General features: G+C 53.5%; 1 protein-coding gene across 2 annotated transcripts; it reads left to right on the forward strand.

The window, feature by feature from the left end:
* The first annotated feature begins 8,136 nt into the window (after positions 1-8,136).
* Positions 8,137-23,143, forward strand: Sema3b (semaphorin 3B). 2 transcript variants are annotated; one of them, XM_045136763.1, is made up of 18 exons: positions 8,137-8,208; positions 13,916-14,102; positions 15,189-15,346; positions 15,911-15,973; positions 16,320-16,439; positions 16,516-16,609; positions 16,764-16,883; positions 17,964-18,109; positions 18,199-18,310; positions 18,429-18,498; positions 18,583-18,727; positions 19,048-19,267; positions 20,048-20,139; positions 20,220-20,261; positions 20,516-20,673; positions 20,962-21,017; positions 21,109-21,248; positions 22,303-23,143. In XM_045136763.1, the coding sequence occupies exons 2-18, from the start codon at positions 13,994-13,996 to the stop codon at positions 22,705-22,707; spliced, it is 2,250 nt and encodes a 749-aa protein (XP_044992698.1). In that variant the 5' UTR covers positions 8,137-8,208; positions 13,916-13,993; the 3' UTR covers positions 22,708-23,143. The 2 variants fall into 2 exon arrangements, with proteins under 2 accessions (XP_044992698.1, XP_004664326.1); XM_004664269.2 differs by lacking the exon at positions 8,137-8,208 and having other exon boundaries at positions 13,755-14,102.
* Positions 23,144-24,717: the final 1,574 nt, after the last annotated feature.

Below are 24,717 nucleotides of genomic sequence, written 5' to 3' on the forward strand. Positions count from 1 at the left end.
TCAAGACTGCTAGGTGTTATTTTCTCCCAGGGGCAGAGGCCAAGGCTGGGCTGTGCCAGGGAGGGAGAGGGTCGTCCACACCTTGGTGATAACCTGGCATGGGGCACTGAGATTTCTAGGCTGAGCTCAGACCAAACCCTCTGCTTCAGTGTGTCCATCTCGACCCCCGTCAGCTGATGTGTTGGAGCCTCGGTGATTCCTGCCTGTTCTTTCCTCACCTCTGTAGTTTTGGATCTGGGCAGCCTTCAAGCCTATGTGGAGCCAGTGGGCAAACTTACATGGATGGTAATTTGAGAGTAGCAGTAAGTTAAGTGTCCAGCCAGCCTTAATGTTAGAAAATGATCACTTTGCTGGACTTGGGGGTGCACACCTTTAACCCCAGCACTCCGGAGGCAGGTATAAGAGGATTTCTGTGAGATTGAGGTCACCCTGAGACTAGTGATTTCCAGGTTAACCTTGACTAGAGTGAGACCCTACCTCAAAAAAATTTTTTTACATATGGGCTGGTGAGATTGCTTAGTGGTTAAGGCACTTGCCTTTTAAGCCAAAGGACCTAGGTTCAATTCCCCAGGACCCCATAAGCCAGATGCACAAGGTGGCACATGAGTCTGGAGTTTGCAGTGGCGGGAGGTTCCGGTGAGCCCTAACTGTTTCTGTCTCTTTTTTTCTTCGAGGTAGGGTCTCACTCTAGGCTGACCTGAATTCACTATAGTCTCAGGGTGGCCTTGAACTCACAGCGATCCTCCTACCTCTGCCTCTTGAGTGTTGGGATTAAAGGCGTGCGTCACCACCCCCAGCTACTAAATATTTTCAAAAAGTTTTTTAATTTTTTTGTTTTTATTTATTATGTATTTGAGAGCGACAGACAGAAAGAGGCAGACACAGAGAGAGAAAGAATGGGCGCGCCAGGGCCTCCAGCCACTGCAAATGAACTCCAGACGCCTGCGCTCCCTTGTCCATCTGGCCAACGTGGGTTCTAGGGAATCAAGCCTCAAACCTCAGGCTTCACAAGCAAGCACTTAACCACTAAGCCATCTCTCTGGCCCTTCCAAAAATTTTTAAAGAGCTGCGATTCTCCAGGTCCCACATAAGCCAGATGCACATGGTGATGCATGCATCTGGAGTTCGTTTGCAGTGGCATTTTTTTTTTAATATTTATTTTTGGTTTTTCAAGGTAGGGTCTTGCTCTAGCCCAGGCTGACCTGGAATTCACTATGAAGTCTCAGGGTGGCCTTGAACTCACACAATCCTCCTACCTCTGCCTCTCCAGCGCTGGGATTAAAGGCGTGCACCACCACACTCGGCTTAAAAAAAAAAAAATTAATGATATCTTTGCTGGGGATGGTGATGCTCGTCTTTAATTCCAGCACCCAGAAGGCTGAGGTTGGAGGATCTCTGAGTTAAAGGCCAGCATGGGCTAGAGTGAGACTGTACCTTGAAAAAAAAAAAGACAACTGACTTCCCAGACACAAGGACCCAGAAGACAGTGAAGTGCTCAGATCACAGCTAGGTGGGCTGCATGTCTCGGTTTGAAAGGCCCAGAAGAAGCCAGGGATGGTGGCACGTGTGTAATGCCAGCAGTCAGAAGGCTAAGACAAGAGGATCATCACAACCACAAGATGGAATGTACTGGGCTGGGGAGATGGCTTAGTGGTTAAAAGCGCTTGCTTACAAGATGAAGGCCAAATGGAATTTCAAAGGGGAAAGTGTGGGGGGGGGAATTACCGTGGGATATTTTTTTATAATCATGGAAAATGCTTAATAAAAAATTTAAAAAAAGGGTTGGAGAGATGGCTTAGCGGTTAAGCGCTTGCCCGTGAAGCCTGAGGACCCCGGTTCGAGGCTCGGTTCCCCAGGTCCCACGTTAGCCAGATGCACAAGGGGGCGCACGCGTCTGGAGTTCGTTTGCAGAGGCTGGAAGCCCTGGCGCGCCCATTCTCTCTCTCTCCCTCTATCTGTCTTTCTCTCTGTGTCTGTTGCTCTCAAATAAATAATCTATTTAAAAAATTTAAAAAAAAAGATGAAGGCCATCCTGGGCTACATATTGAGACTGTTTCTCAGCGCCCCCCCCCCAAAAAAAAAAATAAAAGCTGAGAAGGTCCCTCCTTCAAACCTGAGGGATAAGGACATCCTTGGGTAGAGTTGGGTAGGGTTGGCTATCACTGGGTGCATTGGAAGGCTGAGAATGTGGGACGCACCTCGAAGCTACCCAAAGTGCTTGGTGCCTGCGTGATGAGTGCTGAGTGCCAAGCAAGGCTACTGGAACCAAAGGGGCAGCAGCCACCCGCAAGCCAGCTGTTGCTGGCTGGGAGGAAAGACACGTCCCTACTGGGCAGAGTTGTGAGGCTACCGCCAGAGGGCGCCGCAGCCCGTGCTCGGTGCTGCCGGGGCCGATCTCGGGGGCTGACGTCACCGGGTCCCGCGGAGGCCGCTGGGGACACAAAAGCAGCTTTGTGTGGCAAGCGGGCAGCTCGGTGCTCGCGGCTGGACAAAGCGGCTTGGGGGCCCCCGGGGCGGGCTGGGGTCGGCGCCGCAGAGACGGGGTGGGAGGGGTTGGACCCGGGGGACCTTGGACTCCGCCTCCACACACCTGTCAGTGCCCGACGGCCACCACCGGGCCTCTGGTGCTGGCAGCAGATGAAAGGCTGTGGCCGCCTCTTCGGAAGGAGCTTAGAGACACCCCCAGATCTCATCTCCGCCCCAGCTCCTCGGGCCATTCCGGATACCCAGGCTTTGGGAGCGCAATCGACAAGAACAGGATCCTGTGCTGTCCCCGGCAGCCCTGTCTTCCTTCAGAGGCTCGGGCCTGAACCCCAATGTGCCCCGGGTGCGCGGGCAGGCTGGAGTTGCTCCAGTGCCATGATAACCCGCCCAGCAGGAAGCGGGCACCGGAGATCGTTCCTTCCTTCTGTCCCGAGGGGAACGCTGCACAGAGGGCCATTGAGGGGCTGGCATTGTCTGCCTTGATGATGCACCCGGTGCCTCCCTCCCTGGGTGGGCCCTACAGGGCTCTGGCCAGATCCCCTTGGATCTCCCCTGCCACTGAGTTTGGGTGGGGTTCGAGCAAGCGGGGCATCTCTGGGTGCAGACAGTTAGGCCCCCACCTGCCCTTGGCTTTTCTGCCCCAGCTCTGATTTCTAAGGCATAAGGCTCCATTGTCCCAGCACTGGCGGGGGTGGCTGCTCAATTCGGCCTTGTCTTTGGCTGTTGGGAAATTCCCAGCCACGGGGAGGGTGGGGTGGTTGCAAGATGAGAGGGATCACCCAGGTGTCTTGAACCCAAACTGGAGGCATCCCATGAAGTAGGCATCCCAGCCCCCATACCTCCCCCCACACACACACTGCTTGGGGCTGTTCCTGACTGGCTTCAGCAGTTCATCATCCCTTATTGCTTAGTGAAGAGAGTGAGAAATTCAGCTCTGTCTTTATTTATTTATTTGTTTATTGGTTTTTCGAGGTAGGGTCTTGCTCTAGCCCAAGCTGATCTAGAATTCACTATGTAGTCTCAGGGTGGCCTTGAACTCACAAAATCCTCCTATCTCTGCCTTCTGAGTGCTGAGATTAAAGATGTGCACCACCACATCTGGCTTTTTTTTTTTTTTTTTTTTTTGAGGTAGGGTCTCTGGTCCAGGCTGACCTGGAATTAACTCTGTCATGTCAGAGTGGTCTTGAACTCATGGCGAACCTTCTACCTCTGCCTCCCGAGTGCTGGGATTAAAGGCATGCGCCACCACGCCCGGTTCACACCTGGCTTTAAAAATATATATATTTTATTTATTTATTTGAGAGAGAGAGAGAATGGACGCACCAGGTCTCCTAACCATTGCAAACAAACTCCAGACTCATGGGCAACCTTGTGCATCTGGCTTATGTGGGTACCAGGGAATCAAACCTGGGTCCTTAAACTTTGCAGACAAGCTCCCTAACCGCTGAGCCATCTCTCCAACCCTGATTTTATACACACACACACATGTAATTTTATTTAATTATCTGAAAGAAAGAGAGAGAAGATGGGCACACCAGGGTTTATGGGGTACTGGGGAATTGAACCTGGGACCTTTGGTTTCTCAGGCAAACACTTTGACTGCTAAGCCATCTCTCCAGTCCCCATACATATATATTTTGTTGTTGTTGTTTTGAGGTAGGGTTTTGCTGTAGCCCAGGCTGACCTGGACTTAGTCTCAGGCTGACCTCAAACTCACAGCCATCCTCCTACCTCAACCTCCTCAGTGCTGGGATTAAAGGCGTGCACCACCACGCCCTGCTTGGCTCTGTCTTTAGATAAATCCCCACATAAGGAGACCCATCTTCCTGTCCACACCTCTGGGCAGCTGCAACTATAAGTCCCAAGACTCTTTTTAAAAATTTTTTTTGTTTATTTTTATTTATTTATTTGAGAGCTACAGAGAGAGAGAGAGAGATAGAATGGGCACATCAGGGCCTCCAGCCACTGCAAATGAACTCCAGATGCATTCGCCACCTTGTGTACCTGGCTTATGTGGGTCCTGGGGAATGGAGCCTTGAACCAGGGTCCGTAGGCTTTAAGCGCTTGCCTCGCTTAACGGCTAAGCCATCTCTCCAGCCCAAGTCCCAAGACTCTTAGCAGAATATACAGAGCCAAGTAGGGACCCAAGCTTATTATTGCAGTGCAAGGTGGGTTGTTCCCAGTCTATGGGGCCTGCCACAGGGCTGAAGTTGATCCACTTCCAAGAAGGCCTGGCCCACTTGAAATAGTTTTGCAGCTACTGATGTGGTTGGTGGTGGCTTTGGTATTTTAAACCTATTTTTGGGGTAGGGGAACAGCTGGGAAGACAGGAAACAAGTCCTAAGAATCAGAGGTCTAGAGAGGGGATAGTACTAGAGACCCTGAAGGAAGGGGCCTTTCTTCTGTTCCAGGTGGAGGCACAGATAGCAGGTGCCGGGAAGGGGTCCTCCCTGCTGTTACATTTAGGGCTTCTGAGGCTATAGAGACTGCTAAGACCTAGAGGAACCTTTTGCCATGTTCCAAGGCAGACCAATGACTTCTTTAAAAAAAAAAATTATTTATTTATTTGAGAAAGAGAGTGAATGGACACACCAGGGCCTCCAGCCACTGCAAACTCCAGGTGCATGCTCCACCTTATGCATCTGGCTTGGGGTCCTGGGAAAGTGAGCCTGGGTCATTTGGCTTTATAGGCAAGTGCCTTAACTGCTAAGCCATCTCTCCAGCTCCAGACCAATGACTTCTGATGAATCTCAGAAGCATTCCACACACACCCTGAGACCAAGATTGCCAAGCCGGCCTCAGACTATAGCAAACCAGGGCTGACTTCAGCTGCCTGACCAGCTAGGTCTCAGTGACCCTGGGCATTAGAATAGGAAGGAAAAGCTAGGTGTGGTGATACATGCCTTTAATCCCAGCACTCGAGAGGCAGAGGTAGGAGGATTGCCAAGAGTTCGAAGCTACCCTGAGACTACATAGTGAATTCCAGGTCAGCATGGGCTTAAAGTGAGACCCTGCCTTGAAAACAAAAAAAAATAGAGCAGGTAAAGGGTAGGACTACAGTGTCTCTTGGCTGACTTCTGGGTCTGAGTCCATCCCCAAACACTATTCCTGTATCTGAAAAAAAAAGATCCTAGGATCCTCATCCTTGCTTCCATGAGGATTTACATCCACCCCCCACAAACCGCCTTGGGTTCAGAGTAAGAGACAACTCCCCTTACACACCCAAGATGATGGCCTTCAGCCAGCTGGGGCACGTGTGCAGCTATGTGACAGTAAGTGTGCACACGCCTGCTAGTGGGCTGTTCAGCTTCAGTCACACGGGGATAAGCCCCAAGGACCAAGGGGAGCAGAGATCAAGACCATGAGCCCCTTTCCTCTCCCTCTTGCTGGAGATGCAGCCTTGGGAGAAAATTCAGTTCGGCATTCCACCCCTCCATCTCTTCTTTCTCACCTAGCTGGAGGTGGGAAGGGCGGAGCACTTTTTTTTTTTTTTAATTTTAGAGAGACAGATGAACAGAGAGAGGAGAATTGATGTGCCAAGGGCCTCAGCCACTGAAATCCAACTCCAGATGCTTGCGCCACCTAGCGGACATGTGCAACCTTGCGCTTGTCTCACTTTTATGCGTCTGGCTAACCTGGTTTCCCAGGCAAGTGCCTTAACCACAAAGCCATTATTCCAGCCCTCTTTTCTTTTCTTTTTCCTATGGTTTTTCAAGGTAGGGTCTTGCTCAAGCCCAGGCTGGCCTTTAATTCACAGCAATCCTCCTACCCCTGCCTCCCAAGTGCTGGGTTTAAAGGCATGCGCTGCCACGCCTGGCTCTTAATACTTTCTATAAGCATGCTTTCTTCTGCCTCCCCGTGCTGGTCAGTCCTGCCCAGGGTTCCAGTGATCATGGCCTTGGTGGTTGCCCCTCAGTGAGAAATCTTGGGCTTGGCCATGAGGCTTGAACTTGATGCTGCGGGAGTCTTCCATTGAGGAAGGGTGATAGCTGATATGGATAGTAAATTGTGAAGAAGTGTCATCTGCCTTTTTTCTTAAACATAGAACAAAAACTATTTAAAAAAAATTGTTTACTTTTATTTATTTGAGAGTGACAGACACAGAGAGAGAGAGAGAGAATGGGCATGCCAGGGCCTCCAGCAACTGCAAATGAACTCCAGATGCATGCACCCCCTTGTGCACCTGGCTTACGTGGGTCCTGGGGAATCGAGCCTCGAACTGGGGTTCTTAGGCTTCACAGACAAGCACTTAACCACTAAGCCATCTCTCCAGCCCTTTTGTTTTTATTTATTTATTTATTTATTTATTTATTTTATTTTATTTTATTTTATTTTTTTTGAGGTACGGTCTCAATCTAGGCCAGGCTGACCTGGAATTCACTATGTAGTCTCAGGGTGGCCTCCAACTCACAGTGATCTGCCTCCTGAGTGCTGCGATTGAAGGCGTGTGCCACCACGCCCGGCTCTGGCAGATGACTCTTAAGGAGAAAGGTCTGAAGGGGGCAAGGCACAGCCCAGGCGATGTCTTGGAAACAAGAGCGGATGTATCCCAGAAATGGGGAGGCTGGAGCGCCAGGCAGATTGGAAGAACTGAGGGAGTGGGGGGGGGTGCTGTGAATGCCAGGGCGATTTTCACAAGCTCCCACAAGCCAAGCTATGAAGATATGGAAGCAAGGTAGAGGGCAAGGTGAACTTTCAGGGATCCAGGCTGGAGGGTAGTGAGGGAGTATGAGGCAGGCAGGGCCTTCCATCTTCAGCGTAGACTTCCAGTAGGAATCCCAGGAGTGGGTGGCCTTGGTACTACTGCTAGGGGTGGATTAGGGATTTGAGAGAATTCTGAGGAATTCTGGGGAAGGAAGGGGACTCTTGGTGGAGCCCTGGACACAGTGATTGGAAGGTAGAGGAAGCATTTGTGCCCGGATGGGGAAGAGCACAAGAGACGGGCAGGAGAGATGCTGAGGTGGCAGGATTTCTCTGGAGGCCCTTGCAGGATGCCCGGGGCTGTGGGTGGTAACAGGGCATACCTGTAGCACCTCTACCTCCAGGGGTGCACCAACCTCCTTAGCTCAGTGTCTACCATGGCCGGGGAATGTGAGTGATCTGTAAGGTTCAGTCTTAGCTGGGAACGCACGGCTGGGCAGCTGCAGTGTCTGGGTTCAGCCTTGCCCCTCTCTGAACTGCCAAGGAGTTGATCTCTAGGTAGGCTCCCTCACCCCGACCATAGCCTCCCCCCTCCCCCACCTGCCCGCAGTCAGCGCCCCAGAGAGTTTCTCTATAGCTCGTCTAGGGAAGGTAGTCTTTATGTCAACGTCTTCTTAATGAATATCGAGTGCCAACCAGTCCACTGTTGCAGCTTTTGCTGGCACGGCCCCTCCCCCCAAGGCTCTGGAGAAGGAGGGAAGCGGGAGGCCCCATCCCCGGTCCCCTCACCTCCCTCTGCTCCACCCCGCTGGGCAATGAAGAAAACAGGAGTGAGCGAGGAGCTGTGATGTGGCTGGTTTGGGGGGGGTGCTCGCCATCCCAGAGGGGCTGACCTCAGCCTGCAAGGAATGTGCACGAGGCGGAGGGCGGGCCGGGGCGGGCCGAGCGCGTGGGGGTAGGGCCACAACCAAGGGCTCTGAGCTCCTTGTGGCCCCTCCTGGGCCCTTCCACCTCAGCTCTGACATGGCCCTCAGAAGGGAAGGGAAACAGGCGAGGAGGGAGGAGCTGATCTTTCAAAAAAAGGTGGGCCGCGGGGGGGGGGGGGGTGTCCCTGAGACCATGGAAACCATGCTGGGGGGAGGGGAGTGTTTGGGTGGCAGGGAAGTGCCCAACAGAAGACATAGAGCTTAGTCCCTCTTTTCCAGATCTGCCAGAGCAGGTGTGAGACTGTCAGGGGAGTTAGGCTTCAGGTGGCCTTCCATCCCTGAGCCCTACTGCGTCTCCAGCCCCAAGCTTACTTTCTCAGCGAAGCCTGATGGGGTGCCCACGTGGCCATCGGGGAAAGGTGGTGATGTGGAGCCGCTCTATTTGATTGCTAAAGCAGGCGCGGGAGCCTGAGATCCCACCCAGCTCAAGCTGGGCACTGGCAAGATTAGTATAGCTTTTGCTCACATGGGTGACCTACCTCAGCCACATCACCCAGTGTCCAGGCAGGGCACAGAGAGGCAGACCCAACTGGTAAGGAGGGGAAGGGAGGCAGGTGCTGAGACTTGATGCAAAAATCCAGTTATTTCCAGAAGGAGAAGCCAAAGCCTTGGTAGACTGTGCCAAGAACGGGCAGCTCTAGGGCAAGAACCCAGCCAGGCCTGTGCCCATGGATACCCAGTGGCAGGGGCACCGGAAGGAGCAGGGATCCCAGATGTTTCTCTTGCTTTGGCAATTCTGTTGAGACCCAAACCTAGGCTGTCTTAGTCCAGAGCTTTTGGGGGCTTTTAGGAGCCCTGCTGTGACCCATAAATACTGACTCCATTCCTGCAATGCTGCTCCCCCCACCCCCCCCCCCCGCCCCATCCCACCTGGATATCCTGGTACCTGAGGCTAAGGAGCAGAAAGGAGATGTTGTAGGGACAAGGACAACTTGAACCTGCCTCCTTGCATCCCTTCCTGTTCAACGGAGGAAATACATCTGGAAGAGAGCACAATCGCAGGCCTCAGGTGGGCCAGACGGCCATTCCCTTGGGCTGAGAATTGAGTCTCGGGTTGTTGGAAAATGACGAGGGGCTGAAGAGATGGCTTAGCGGTTAAGGCACTTGCCTACAAAGCCAAAGGACCTAGGATTGATTCCCCAGGACCCATGTAAGCCAGAGGTGTGCCCCTTCTCTCACTCTCTGCCTTTCTCTATTTCTCTCTCTCTCTCTCTCTCTCTGTCAAATAAATGAAGTAAATAAATTAAAAAAAAATTTTTTTTAATGATGGGAGAGCCGGGTGTAGTGGCGCACGCCTTTAATCCCAGCGCGTGGGAGTCAGAGGTGGGAGGATCGCCATGAGTTCAAGGCCGCCCTGAGACTCCATAGTGAATTCCAGGTCAGCCTGGGCTAGAGGGAGACCCTACCTCGGGGGTGGGGGGAGGGAAGATGGAGGTCCTGGTTCTGTTTCTTGCTGTGAGTGCAGAATGCAGAGCTGGTATGTATGCAGAATGAAATAGACACTGGGACCCTGAGCCTGGAGAGCAGAAGGCAGTGGGGTAGACAAGGGACATATTAGGGGGTGGGCAGGGGCCTCAAAGGCACTTGCTGATCTTGGCTGCTGGGGTGGAAAATTGTAAACAGCTGAAGAATGTTGTTTGCTTGTGCTAGGCCAGGGGAGGCTGCCCAGGTCCAAGGAGAGAGGCAGCTAGGCCAGCAGGACAGAAAGGACTCGTCCTGGAAGCTTAAAACCTCCTTCGGGTCCCCTCCTGAGTGTTCTTGATCTTTCTACTCTATCTAGCCAAGCCAGGACAGGCCAGATACACTGGGACCTGGGGCTGAGGAGGAGAGGCAAGGCTCTACAGTGGACTCCTGGGAGCTTACAGATAAGTCTCCCCTACCTACCTCTGTTCCTGCCTGGGTGGACGGCACACAGTCAAGACTAGTGAAAAAAGTAAAAATAAAAAATAAAAGACTAGTGGCTTGCTCACTCCTGAGAAACTGCTGCCCAGCCTGAGGAGAAACCCTTAGAAAAACTGAGGGGTCACCCAGTCATGGTGGTGCACACCTTTAATCCTAGCACTTGGGAGGCTGAGGTAGGAGGATTGCTGTGAGTTCAAGGCCTGCCTGAGAATACATAGTGAATTCCAGGTCAGCCTGGGCTAGAGTGAGACCCTACTTCAAAACAAAAAAAAAAAAAAAAAAAAAAAAAAAAACCCACCTGAGAGCCAAAGCCCCAGTGTGTTTACCCAGCTGGACCTGAGGGATGCATTCCACACTGACAACACTCAGTCCCTTCCAAGTGCCAAAAGGGTATTGCCTATCAGGGCCAGCTTTGGGACAAGACCCAAAACCCATCCCAGTTGAGGTGCGGAGATGTGGGAGTCCTTTCCTGTCTGTAAAAATTCCTCAGCCAGTGGGGTACACGCAATGTAATCCCAGCGCTTGAGAGACAGAGGCAGGAGGACCATGAGTTCAAGGCCATCCTCAGTTACATAACAAGTGTGAAGGCAGCCTCAGTTATAAGAAACTCTGGCTCAAAAAACAAGGACAGAGCCGAGGCACGGTGGCGCACGCCTTTCATCCCAACACTCGGGAGGCAGAGGTAGGTGGATTGCTGTGAGTTCAAGGCCACGCTGAGACTGCATAGTGAGTTCCAGGTCAGCCTGGACTAGAGTGACACCCTACCTCGAAAAAATAAAAATCAAAAAACAAGGACAAAACAAAATATTCACAAAACCTTCCTCAGGTACCTGGCTCTGGGTTTGATGGGCACAGTCCCCCCACCTAGGAAGAGATGCCGGAATGAGAGAGGTCACCCACCTCCTTGCAATCTGCACCCAGCTATAGCTCCTGGCCCAGCTCGACTCTCAGGATGAGTCCACACCCTCTGCAGAAATGAGATTTGCTGGATCTCCTGGGCCTCTCTCCTCCCCCTCCTTCCCCTTCCCTGCCTGGCTGTCATCGTGGCCACTGTGGCCCAGGCAGCTGAACTCCTAAGAGGCACGGTGGGTAAGGAACGAATGGCTGGGGTATAATAGAGGAGGGGTCACCTGATCTCGGCTTGGGATGCCCTCCCCGTGACCTGTCCATCCCAGCCTGCTCCTGGGAACTGAAGGGTGTCAATAAGCTTCCTGCCATCCTTCTTCGGCCGGGAAGGGTCAGGTGAGGACCCAGGATCCCCAGCGTGCGGGCACGCTGCTGGCCCTCAGCCTGCCGCTCTGAGCAAGGGGGGGGGGTTAGGCTACGTCTTTTCCCTTTGCCTCGACTGGCCTCCCGTCCTTCCGGGGACTGTTGCCTGTGGCACCTCTCACCTTCAAACCCGGCAAGGAAAAGGTTGTCCTCCCCCCCCCCCCGCCCCCCCTCCGACCCTTGTCTGTGCCCATTCCAGTCTGGTGGGCCACAGTCTGCAACCTGCCTTGGCTGCCAGTGCAGACCGCCTTCCGCAGGTCACCGGGATCTATCTATCCAGTAGCCCCCGTAAAACTTTATGGCATTTGGGGCGGTGGCTGGCTTGGTGGGGGCGGGGGCTTAAAGGAGCAGTCCAAGGTTGCCTTGCCAGCCCTAGTTTGCTGCACCTCCTCAGGGGGAGAGGGATGAGGGCAGAGAGAGACATCTCTATGGAGTTCTTAGGGGAGTGTGGAAAGATGGCAGTCTATGTGGCCTCACAGACTTCACAAACTTCTAAGGTCTTAGAAGAGGCGAATGTCAACAGATGGAGACAGGACTTGGGGGTCAGGACTTTGTGGGGCACGCCTTTAATCCCAGCACCTGGGAGGCAGAGGTAGGAGGATGGCTGTGAGTTTGAGGCCACCCTGAGACTCCATAGTGAATTCCAGGTCAGCCTGAGCTAGAGTGAGACCCTACCTTGAAAAGCAAAAATAAAATAAAATAATAAAATAAAATAAAATAAAATAAAATAAAATAAAATAAAATAAAATAAAATAAAATAAGTGCCGGGCGTGGTGGCGCATGCCTTTCATCCCAGCACTCAGGAGGCAGAGGTTAGGAGGATGTCTGTGAGTTCGAGGCCACCCTGAGACTCCATAGTGAATTCCAGGTCAGCCTGGGCTACAGTGAAACCTTACCTCAGAAAAAAAAAAAATAATAAATAAAATAAGTAAACAAGTAAATAAAATAAAAGGAAAAAGGAGTTGGGGAGCTGCAAGTTGTGGGTGTGGGGGTGCAGGGAGTGGGTAGAGGAGTTTGGGACCTGCCTCAGCAGGTGCTGTTTTTTTTTTTTTTTAATTTTTACTTTTTATTTTAATGGTTGTAGAGTCTCACTGTGGGTCAAGCTGACCTGGAATTCATTATGGAGTCTCAGGGTGGCCTTGAACGCACAGCGAACCTCCAACCTCTGCCTCCCAAGTGCTGGGATTAAACCTGAGTGCCACCACGCCTGGCTCACTTCCTTTTTTTAACCATACATAGAAAATTTATACCACCTCCAGAGCTCCTGAACTCCGCTTGTCCTTCCAGCTCTTAGGAACGAGGGTGGCCACAGCAATCGGAAACTAACCCCACCTGAGGATGCCAGAGAAGGGAAACATGAGAGCCAGAGGTGGAGGGGCAGCTATGAGGGCAGAGCATCGAGGGCAAGCTCAAAGGGCCGCTCTACCGCACCCCCATGCCTCTTGGGTCTGAAGCCTAACCCCAGAGTCTGTGTGCCTAGCTCGTTCTACCCTCGGGGTGCAAAGAGGGAACAGTCAGGCACAAAGCTGGGGCTTCTGGGTCTGGAGGGGGTCTGAATCCAAGTCCTGTGAGGAATGGGTCTTACTGGTGTTGCACAGTCAGAGAGAATGATGGACGCCATATATATATAATTATTTTTGTTTTGTTTTTCGAGGTAGAGTATCTCAGGCTGACCTGGAGAATTCACTATATAGTCTCAGGGTGGCCTTGAACTCATGGTGATCCTCCTACCTCTGCCTCTCCCCCCACCTCCCCACCCCCAACCCAGCGCCTGGTTAAAAGTGTGCGCCACCACACCTGGCTTAGATGCTATATTTTTATTTGTTTAGTTGCATGCCAACCAACACACACCCACACTTGTCTGCGCACCTGCACGCGAACAAATGCGACTTGTGTACCAAACAGGCACGCGTTACACTGGCGCACACTAAATGTACACAAAGTGCCCCATGTGTGCACACATTTGCACACTCAACCTCTATCACAGGTGTGGCACATGATATCATGCTTGCTCAGAGATATTCACACACGCGTGCACACACTAGTCACACGTGCACGTTCACAAGGGGGCCCTCAGAAACACATCCCCAGTCGCCCACAACCTTAGCTCCAGCCCCCAAAAGCGTCTCTCCGTGGGTCTGCGGGTACGCGGCCACCTCCAGAGGCCTCCTCTCCAGCCAGGCTCGCTCCCTTCATCCGTTTATTCCTTCATGGCACTTGATGTCCTGTGAAATTAAGATCTGACTCCACGTTGGCACCTTGCCCCGTCCCGCCTTGGGGGCCTTGTCTGTGTGTCTCCCAGTATTCCAGGCCCACTCCCAGGCTGGTATAAAGTGGGCACCGTGTTTATGAATTAACGTCTCCGCGTATGTGCGTGTGCGGGAGGAGAGGTTTACTGGGGACGGTGACGTGGTGGGGCGGGGTGCCTGCCAGTTGCAGGGTGACCCTGAGGGTGTGCCCAGCGTGGGTGTGTCTGTGATTGTGGCCAGGCGGGGCACCCTTGCAGGGGAAGACTCGGAAGCGGAACGCGACCCCCCAGCCTCGCTCCCTAGGGGCTGTAATCTGATCCCAAGGGACTCCCCCGTAGCCTCCCGCCCTTGCCCTCTCTGCCTCGCTGCCTACTCCTCTTCCAGATCCTGGGGCAGAGTCCAGGGCGGCTCTAGGCGCCTCCACACACTCCTGCTGAACCCTGAGCGCCCTGAGTTGCCGGCATGGGGCGGGCCGAGGCGGCCGCCATGATCCCAGGCCTGGCCCTGCTCTGGGCAGCGGGGTTGGGGGATGCTGTCCCCAGCCTCCCGCGCCTGCGGCTCTCCTTTCAAGGTAGGTGCACCTGGCGGGCTGGAGGACCCCGTTTAGGGTGGGCAGGAAAGGAATCCGGTGTGGAGAAACAAACAAAAACAAAAACACTCTGTGTTGGCTGGTGGGCATGTGTGTCCCCATCAGCAGATTAACGTTGGTTGGGTTGGGTGAGGTGGGGGGGGGCATTCTCAGGGCATCTCCAGTTAACCCTATCCCGGCCTCAACCCCCCAACCTCTCTGTTCACATTCTCCTCATGCTTTCCCAAGATGCCCCCTCCTGTCTCCATAGCAACAGTCTTTGCCTCTGTCTCATCTCCTACCCCAAAGCAGGTCATGCGTCTTTGGTCGAACAATAGGGACTTCAAGGTATGGGGGCCATCAGAAGCCCCTCCATCCTGCCCCCCTGCACAAAAGGGTGGTCCCTGGGTAGTGACATTTGATAAGCAATTCCTTTTTAAAAAAATATTTTGTTTTTATTTATTTATGAGAGAGCGAGAGCGAGAGAGATACAGAAAATAGACAGGTAGAGAGAGAGAGACAGAGAGCATGGGCGCTCCAGGGCCTCCAGTCACTGCAAAGGAACTCCGGATATGTGCGCCCCCTTCGTGCATCTGGCTCACGTTGATCCTGGGGAGTCAAACCTTGGCCCTTTGGCTTTGCAAGCAAGTGTCTTAACCGCTAAGCCATCTCTCCAGCCCCTTGATAGACAATTCCGCTGAGTTCAGTCCGGTGGCAGAGTAACAGGGGAAGAACCCTCCGTCAGATATTTAGGGATCAGGTTTCCTCCCAGCTCTAGGTGCTCTGCTTCCAGCACCCTGGCATCTACCAGCCTGGCCTCCCAGCGTGCCCACCCAGTTACATGACTTGTCCGAACACGCTTTTATCAGCCTGCTTTCCTCTTCCTGGGGGCTACACCCCCACTCTGCGACTCTGCACCTGCACCTGGGTGGGCTTCTCTTCATGCATGTAAGGTCCCATGCGCATAAGCACACATGTGTGTGGCTTGGGTCATGTGTACAACCTTGGTCTGTACCCAGAGAACAAGGCAGGGCCTTGAGGAGGCTTCTGGCGTGGCGTATGGGTCCTCAGTGATGTTTCTCGCTGCAGAGCTCCAGGCCTGGCACGGGCTCCGAACCTTCCGGCTGGAACGGACGTGCTGTTACGAAGCTTTGCTGGTGGATGAGGAGCGAGGACGCTTGTTTGTGGGTGCCGAGAACCACGTGGCCTCCCTCGGCTTAGACAACATCAGCAAGCGAGCTAAGAAGGTACCAGGACCCCTATCTTTAGTGCTGCCCAGGGAGAAAGCCTTTGCTTTGGTTTTTCGAGGTAGGGTCTCACTCTGGCCCAGGCTGACCTGGAATTCACTATGGAGTCTCAGGGTGGCCTTGAACTCACAGCGATCCCTCCTACCTCTGCCTCCCGAGTGCTGGGATTAAATGTGTGCACCATGACGCCCGGCGGGAAAAAAGCCTTTTTTAAAAAAAAATATTTTTTATTTCATTTGAGAGAGAGAGAGAGATAGGAAGAGGGAGAGGGAGGGAGAATGGGAGTGCCAGGGAACTTAAGCCACTGTAAAGGAACTCCAGATGCATGCACTACCTTGTGCATCTGGCTTACGTGGGTCCTGGGGAATCGCAAATGGGTCATTTGGCTCTGCAGGCAAACGCCTTAATCGCTCTAAGCCATCTCTCCAGCCTGGAAAAAGCCTTAAGATCCCCCAGCAGGCTACCTAGAGAATCCTGAAGGGATGGGCTCCTGAATGGAGCAATCCCGAGACAGAGAGCACCCCAAGCCCCTTATCTGTCTCCCTCTCCCAATCTTTCCCACAGCTGGCCTGGCCGGCCCCTGTGGAATGGCGAGAGGAGTGCAACTGGGCAGGCAAGGACATTGGTGTGAGTATCAGCTAAAGTGGGGGAAGCGAGGGGGACAGGTCAGCCCCTCCCCCACCCCCGGAGTGAATCAGAGGCTTGCCTGCTCTGGCTGGAGCAAGGGCAGGGAGGTCGAGGCCGAAGAGGTCTGGAGGGTGGTGAGTCAGGGTGGGGGGGGGCTCATGTGACTCTTTTGAGGGGTGCTGAGTCATGGGAGGGGGATACTGTATGGATGATGTATTCTTCTCCATATACCTACCCTCTGAGGATGGGTGGGGCTGGGTCACCAAGGACACTCAAGTCCCTGTTAGGCCATGTTAACGTTTCCCTGAGGGAAGCCTCACTCCCATTGACCCTTCCTGCCCTCTAGACCGAGTGCATGAACTTTGTGAAACTGCTGCATGTGTATAACCACACCCACTTGCTGGCCTGTGGCACCGGAGCCTTCCACCCGACCTGTGCATTTGTGGAGGTGGGCCACCGGTTGGAGGTAAGACTGGGTCTAGGCACCAGGGAGGCTAGGAGCATGAATGGCTTTGGCAGTCACCACCCCCTCTGCCGCTCAGGAGCCCATACTTCGGCTGGACCCACGGAGGCTTGAGGACGGCAAAGGCAAGAGTCCTTATGACCCCAGTCATCGGGCTGCCTCCGTGCTGGTGGGTGAGTCCAAAGGCTGGGCCCCCAGTGTAACTTCAATTACAGCTTCCCAAGATCACGCCCAGTGCCTCGAAGCCTTATTCGTTTCTCCAGAGCTCCCCAGGGGACCCCTCCTATCCCGAGAGCCCTCAGTTTCTCTGAGCAGCGCTTTCTGCAGGGGAAGAACTGTATTCAGGAGTAGCAGCAGACCTCATGGGCCGGGACTTCACGATCTTTCGCAGTCTGGGCCAGCGTCCAAGTCTCCGAACAGAGCCCCATGATTCCCGCTGGCTCAATGGTGAGAGGCTGGTGAGGCCACTGGGAGGGGGCTGCCATCCTCCGATGGGGCAGGTGCTCAGCAGCGATAAAGTTAAAAAAAAAAAAAAAAAAAACAACAATGGATGAACTGAGCTCTCCCCAAGTAGCTGCCATGAATCAGATCCTATGCCTGGCACCCAGGGGGGCACAGAGGCAGACAGATACATAATGTGATCAATTCCAATAGCCATTAGGCCAGTGAGAGAAACAGAGAAGAAGTGTTGGAGACTGGGTTAAGGAAAAGAAGCTACTTACTGGGGGTGGGGGGGTGGGGGGGCGGGGGGGGGGAAGTTAGCTTCCAGAACACAAGAAAATCAGCCAGTAGAACTGAGGGAAGAGGAGCTGAAGGGGTTGCTTAGCGGTTAAGGTGCTTGCCTGTGAAGCCTAAGGACCCAGGTTCAATTCCCCAGAATTCCACGTAAGCCAGATGTGCACGGAGTTGGCTTGCAGTGGCTAGATGTCCTGGTGTGCCCCATTCTCTCTCTTTCTCTCTAGTAAATAAACAAATAAAATATTCAAAAAAAAAAAAAACCCAGAATTGAGAGAAGAGCCTTCCCAGTAGTAGGAGCAAGCAATGCCAGAGGCTCTGAGGCAGGAACAAGCAAAGAAACAGACGCATGGTGCTGTCATTGACGAGGGACCTAGACTGTCAGGAGCTGGTGTAGTTTATTCTGGGCATGAGACTCAGCGGGAAGATCTGAAGCAAGAGTGGGGAGAATCTGCTCTACTGGGGAAGATTTATGAATGAAGGTGAAACCAGATACCCTATATCCTTCCTTCCCCTTGCATTTTTGTCTCAGGAATTGTGAGGGGCAAGGCAAGAAGCCTGGGGTGAAGGGTCCTCCGGTCCTTGCACAGGAAGCCATGGTCTCTGCTGCCCTCTCGTGGCTGCTTCCTGCCTCACACATGCTGATCTTTCAGACTGGGTGTTAGAGAGAGGTTGGATGGGCCAATACTGGGGTGGGTGCAGCAGCCCAGTAAGGAAGGGGAGCTTGCAGGTGGCTTCCATGTTTGGGACAGAGCTAGGACCCTCTGATACCATGCTTCATGTTTTGTTTAGAACCCAAGTTTGTCAAGGTCTTTTGGATCCCAGAGAGTGAGAACCCGGACGATGACAAAATCTACTTCTTCTTCCGTGAATCTGCCGTGGAGGCATCACCAGCAACGGGACGCCTGACCGTGTCTCGTGTTGGACAGATCTGCCGAGTAAGGAGTCTTTGGCCGCTTCCTGACCCCTCCCCCTGGCCCTCTGCCTACCAGGATCCCTCTCTCACCCTTTCTGACTACATGTGCAGAATGACCTGGGTGGCCAACGCAGCTTGGTCAACAAGTGGGCCACGTTCCTGAAGGCACGGCTCGTGTGCTCGGTGCCTGGAGTTGAGGGCGACACTCACTTTGACCAACTTCGTGAGTGCTTTGAGTAGGGCGTGGGGTCAGGGGGGAGGGTTCAACGGTGTAATCCAGGGGCCCACACTGGACTGGCAGGGCCGTGTGCCACCCCACCAACTAAGGTCTTGCCCTGCAGAGGATGTCTTCCTGCTGTCCTCACGTGACCGTCGGACCCCGCTTCTTTATGCTGTCTTCTCCACTTCCAGGTGAGGGCCAGGGGCTAGAGGAGCCCTAGCTAGGCCAGCAGGGTTTACTGGGGCCCCTCACTTTTCTGTTTTCATCGCCTGCAGTGGCATCTTCCAGGGCTCTGCCGTGTGTGTATACAACATGAATGACGTACGCCGGGCCTTCTTGGGACCCTTTGCCCACAAGGAGGGGCCCACACATCAGTGGGTGTCCTACCAGGGTCGTGTTCCCTATCCGCGACCTGGCATGGTGCGTTGCCTGGGGTCTCCTCCTCCTCCTCCCCCTTCGAAGCTTCAAGGGTGGAGAACTTGATTTGGCCTGGGGATCTTGATGAACATGGTTTCTACTTCCTTTGATATGGGTGGGAAAATGTCACTATTATAAGACAGAGGTCTTTAACGTAAAAGACCATATATCACTTCAGTGTGAGGATCCCCGGGACCAGGCTCAACTACCAAGTATCCTTCTGTCCCTCTCGTCCTTGCCTGTGCCCCAGAAGCTTTGAGTGGAGGGATGCCCACCAAACCCTATATCCCTGACTACTGTGCCTTCCTCCTTGCCTTCCCTAGTGCCCCAGCAAGACGTTTGGCACCTTCAGTTCCACCAAGGACTTCCCTGATGACGTCATCCAGTTTGCCCGGAACCATCCTCTCATGTATAACTCGGTCCTGCCCATGGGGGGTCGCCCTCTCTTCCTACAAGTGGGCGCTGGCTACACCTTCACCCAAATCGCTGCAGACCGTGTAGCAGCTGCTGATGGGCACTATGACGTCCTCTTCATTGGCACAGGTTAGGGTCCTACCACAACGAATGACCCACAGGACAGAACCCACCCCAAGTTTTTTGGCATGGTAGTGGGAGCTCTCCCTGTTCAGTCTCATCTCCACATCACCCCCCATCTCACATTTTTGGGAGTGGTGCCATTCCCTCCCCCTCACCTTTTGTTTTTTTTTTTTTTTTTGGAGGTAGGGTTTCACCCTAGTCCAGGTACTCACTCTGACCTGGAATTCACTATGGAGTCTCAGGCTGGCCATGAACTCACAGTGATCCTCCTACCTCTGCCTCCCAAGTGCTGGGATTAAAGGCCTGCGCCACCACGCCCGGCCCCCCTTTTTCCTTTTATGAGGCAGGGTCTCACTGTACTTTAGGCTGCCCTGGAACTCACTGTAGCCCAGGCTGGCCTCAAACTCACAGTGATCCTCTTACATCAACTCCCACCCCTTCCAAGTTCTTAGATTTAAGGTATGTGCCAAATGCCTTTTTTCTTTTTCTGGATGTTTCCCTGACTATTCCAATCCAGGCTCCACCTCTTTTTTTTTTTTTTTTTTGGTGTTTCCAGGTAGGGTCTCTCTGTAACCCGGGCTGACCTGGAATTCACTATATAGTCTCAGGCCGGCCTTGAACTCAGCAATCCTCTTCCCTCCTCCCTCCTGAGCGCTGGGATTAAAGGCATGCGCCACTACACCAGGCCCCACACTCCACCTCTTAATGCAGTGGGTGGGCGGAGGCTGCCAGTACTGGTTGCCAGGGAAAAAAACGAATGATCACTCTCCCTTCTGATCCCTGCAGATGTGGGCACAGTGCTGAAGGTCATCTCTGTCCCCAAGGGTAGCTGGCCTAGCTCTGAGGGGCTGCTTCTGGAGGAGCTGCAGGTGTTTGAGGTGAGGCCCGGTCCCCAGTCACCAGGACACCCCGCTGCAACCCACTAAGCCCTGATCTCCATGTCCTTCCACCCTCTCAGGACTCCACTCCGGTCACAAGCATGCAGATCTCCTCCAAGAGGGTGAGTGACCAGAAGGACGGCAGTGGGCTGGACTGAACTTGTGCTCCTAGAACCCCAACTGTTTTGCTTCCTCTCAGCACCTTGCAGCCCAGAGTTTGAAAGTAGCCTCAGCCTTTGCTAGACAGTGAGACCTCTGTGTTCGTATCTGTGAAATGGGTGGGGGGGGGAGGAATCTCTTGGGGAAAAGATCACTGACTGATGGGATCCAGGTACAGGCCGCCTTTGATCAGCCTGGAGCCTCTCGTGCCCTCTAGCACCAGCTCTACGTCGCATCGCGGAGCGCAGTGGCTCAGATCTCCTTGCATCGCTGCGCGGCCCTAGGTCGCGCCTGCGCCGAATGCTGTCTGGCACGTGACCCCTACTGCGCCTGGGATGGGTCCTCTTGCACGCGCTTCCAGCCTACTGCCAAGAGGTGGGCGGGTTTAGGATCGGAATTGGGTCACCGGGAGGGAGACCAGGGGTCTTTATTATTATTATTATTTATTTTGGTTTTGCGAGGTAGGGTCTCACTCTGGTCCTGCTGACCTGGAATTAGCTATGCAGTCTCAGGGTGTGGCCTCGAACTCTCAGCGATCCTCCAACCTCTGCCTCCCGAGCGCTGGGATTAGAGGCGTGCACCACCGCGCCCGGTCGACCAAGGGTCTTTATTACTCCACCACCCGGCAGAAGGGTTGACAAGAGGTTTCAATGTTCCCTTCAGGCGGTTCCGGCGGCAAGACATAAGGAACGGTGACCCCAGCACGCTATGCTCTGGCGGTGAGTACCCCATCTGCCCTCACCTTCAAGACACTGAAGTGGTCCCACCCAGCCCTGCCTTGTGTCAATTTGACATCCTCCTTGTCCCAAGACTCATCTCGTCCCACGCTGCTGGAGCGGAAGGTGTTCGGCGTGGAGGGCGGCAGCGCCTTTCTGGAGTGCGAGCCCCGCTCGCTGCAAGCGCATGTGGAGTGGACCTTCCAGCGTGCGGGAGAGGTGGCCCACACCCAGGTGCGCCCTGGTCCACCCTTCCCGAGCAGGCCCCTGCCTCGTCCAGTTCCCCACATTCAAGAGTCTTTGCTTTGCCCGTATGGGGCCCATGTCCATCCTTGCTCAACCAGACTTCTGACCTGTCCCTTTTGGGGTCCTTATCTGCCCTGCACATCCTAGTGATTTCCCATTGTGTCTAACCAAATTTCTGACCCGCCCTTCCTCATCTGGGGAGAAGCCTGCCCTCAGTCCACCCACTGAGGATTTTTTATGCTTCTTGTTACATTTTCTTTAAAAAAAGTTCTCTTTAAATTTTTTTTTTAATTTATTTGAGAGAGAAGCAGAGAGAATGGGTGCACCAGGGCCTCTAGCCACTGCAAATGAACTCCTTACGCATGTACCTCCTTGTGCATCTGGCTTACGTGGGTCCTGGGGAATGGAACTAAGGTCCTTGGGCTTTGCAGGCAAACGCCTTAACCAGTAAGCCATTTTCCTAGCCCTTGTTTTGTTTTTCGAGGTGCTTTAACCCAGGGTGACCTAGAATTCACTATGTAGTCTCAGGCTGGCCTTAAACTCACTCCTACTCTGGACTCCAGAGTGTTGGAATTAAACGGCATGCTCCACCACGCCTGGCAAATGTTTTTATTTGTTTGCAAGGAAAGGCGAGAGAGAGTGAGAGAATAGGCACTGCATGCACCACTTTGTGCATCTGGCTTTGCGCGAGTACTGGGGGTATCGAACCCAGGCTGTCAGGCTTAGCAAGCAAACGTCTTTAGCCACTAAACCCATCTCCCCAGCCCCCGACACCTCTCTCTCTCTCTTTTTAAAAATATATTTTATTTATTTATTTGAGGCAGAGAAAGGGAGAGAGGGAGGAGGGGCACGCCAGGGCCTCCAGCTACTGCAAACGAACTCCAGATGTATGTGCCCCTCTTGTGCATCTGTCTGACATGGGTCCTGGAGAATCGATCCGGGATCCTTTGGCTTTGCAGGCAAATGCCTTAACCTCTAAGCTATCTCTCCAGCCCTCTCTCTCTCTCTCTCTTTTTAAAATGTTGCTTTATTACCCCCGCAGGTGCTGGCTGCAGAGAGCGCCGAGCTCACCACGCGGGGGCTGCTGCTGCGCAGCCTGCGGCGCCAGGACTCGGGAGTGTATCTGTGCGCCGCCGTCGAGCAAGGCTTTTCGCAGCCGCTGCGTCGCCTGGCGCTGCACGTGCTCAGCGCCGCACAGGCCGAACGACTGGCCCGGGCCGAGGAGGCCGCACCTCCGGCGCCGCCAGGCCCCAAACTCTGGTACCGTGACTTTCTGCAGCTGGTGGAGCCAGGCGGCGGCGGAGGCGCGAATTCCCTGCGCATGTGTCGCCCGCAGCCCGGGCCACGCCCTGCAGCCTCCGAGTCGCGCAGGAAGGGTCGTAACCGGCGGATGCACCTCTCTGAGCCACGCGCGGACCGTGGGCCGCGCAGCGCCGCGCACTGGTGACTGTCCCCGCACCGGGGATCGGATAGGAGATGACATGCGGAAGAGGGGACAGACGGACCCCAGGAAGATAGATGGGTGTGTGTCCGGGCACACTGAGGTCCCCGGACCAATGGAGACGATAACAGACAGGCCCTGGCCGAAGGGCAGCTGAGACGGCTAATTTATTAACAGGATAACCCTTGAATGTAGCCCCCCTCCCCCAAAGAGTGGCCCCAGGCTCAAGTGAAGTATGTAGTCCCAAGGGAGGGGACGGAAAAGCAGGGCTTCTGAGTAACCCTCAGGGCCCCGGGGAGCTGACCTGCAAGTGCCTTCCTCGGAGGAAGGAGTCTTCCTTGGGCAGTGAGCAAGAAAGGTGTGACCAGAGTGGGCCGGTGGATGCGGGGGCGAGGCAGGCTGATTGTACTAAAGTCATGCAATAAACACATTATCAGCTGAAGATGGACCGGCCCCAACAGATAACTGACTGCTGGCTCTAGACCTTGCTGTGTGGTCTTGGACAGTGTCAAAAACCTGAATTTCTCCTGTCCAAGATTGCCATAGTGAGGATTTAATGTAGTGTTAGGGTAATTGAGCAGGTGTTCCTCCGTAGCGCTTTGGTGGATTCCTTTTTTGTTTGTTTGTTTGTAGGTAGGGTCTCACTCTAGCTCAGGCTGACCTGGAATTCATTCTGTAGTCTCAGGGTGGCCTCGAACTCACAGTGATTCTCCTACCTCCTGAGTGGTGCTGGGATTAAAGGCATGTGCTACCTTGCCTTTTATTTATTTATTTTTTGTTTTTCGAGGTAGGGTCTTGCTCTAGCCCAGGCTGACCTGGAATTCACTATGGAGTCTCAAGGTGGCCTTGAACTCATGGCAATCCTCCTACCTCTGCCTCCCGAGTGCTGGGATTAAAGGCGTGCACCACCACACTCGACTGTATTCATTTACTAGAGGGAGAAAATGGGTGCACTAGGGCCTCTAGCCACTGCAGTACCAGACACTTGCACTACCTTGGACATCTGGCTTATGTGGATTCTGGGAAATTGAACCTGGATTCTTAGGCTTTGTGGGCAAGTGCCTTAACCACTAAACCATCTCTCCAGCACCCTTCCCCCCACCCCCCTTTTTTTGTAAAACTTTTTCCAGGGTAGGGTCTCACTCTAGGTCAGGCTGGAAATCACTGTAGTCCTAGGTTGGTCTTGAGCTCACAGCAATCCCTATCTCTACCTCCCAAATGCTGGGATTAAAGAAGGGTACCACCATGTTCGCTTGCCTTTGTGGATTCTAACATGAGTAATACATTGCATATTATAACTACAGGGCTAAGTGTGCTGAAGGGGAAAAAAAAACAAACACAACTGGGTGATATGGGCAAGAATGTGTGCAGAGGGCTTCACTGAACGGAGTAACATTTGAGTCGAGAACCAAGGAGTGTCAGCAAAGCATTCCAGGACCAAAGAGCTAGTGCAAAGGCTTGGAGGAGGGAATAATTCTGCCAAGTTTGAGGGACAGCAAGGAGGCTAATATGACACAGTGGAATAATGGATTTGGAATGTTTTGAAATGCAGGTAGACCCCATAATCCTGTTTTGCCCAGTTGGGAATCAGAACAGGAGTCCACTTGCAGAGGGAGGCCAGGAAGCCAGATCGCCCTCTTCAGGGATGAGCCTGCGCTGGGCATGCTCACATGCCCCCGCGTGACCTGCTTTGCCCTACAGAGGACTCAGAGGACGTTCTAGTATGAGTTTCAGATATGTGGCTGCTTTCTATCCTCAGTGCATTCTGCCAGGGGAGGAACCCTTGGCTGTTCCGTTTTACAGGTGAGGAAACAAGAGGCCGGAGAGGGCTTTGTAAAGCTCTCTTTACCTAAGGTTGTGAGGTTAGCAGAAGCAGCAGCTTTAAATCCTGGTCTGTCCACTGGTCAGCATGGGTGCCCGCTTGTGGACCTGCAGAGTTCTGTGGCATGGCACTCCTGTTGTCCATCACACTCAATCCCTGGTGCTAACAGGTCACACAAATATGGTTGCCTGTCC

The sequence above is a fragment of the Jaculus jaculus genome, chromosome 17 (assembly GCF_020740685.1).
Source record: "Jaculus jaculus isolate mJacJac1 chromosome 17, mJacJac1.mat.Y.cur, whole genome shotgun sequence".
NCBI lineage: Eukaryota > Metazoa > Chordata > Mammalia > Rodentia > Dipodidae > Jaculus > Jaculus jaculus.

Bases quoted from the DNA above. Each gene is read 5' to 3' on its own strand.
- Sema3b (XM_045136763.1), top strand. From the start codon at position 13,994: ATGGGGCGGGCCGAGGCGGCCGCCATGATCCCAGGCCTGGCCCTGCTC. The intron at 18,728-19,047 runs GTGCGTTGCCTG...TGCCTTCCCTAG, and splicing joins CCTATCCGCGACCTGGCATG to TGCCCCAGCAAGACGTTTGG. The intron at 21,018-21,108 runs GTGAGTACCCCA...CCTTGTCCCAAG, and splicing joins CAGCACGCTATGCTCTGGCG to ACTCATCTCGTCCCACGCTG.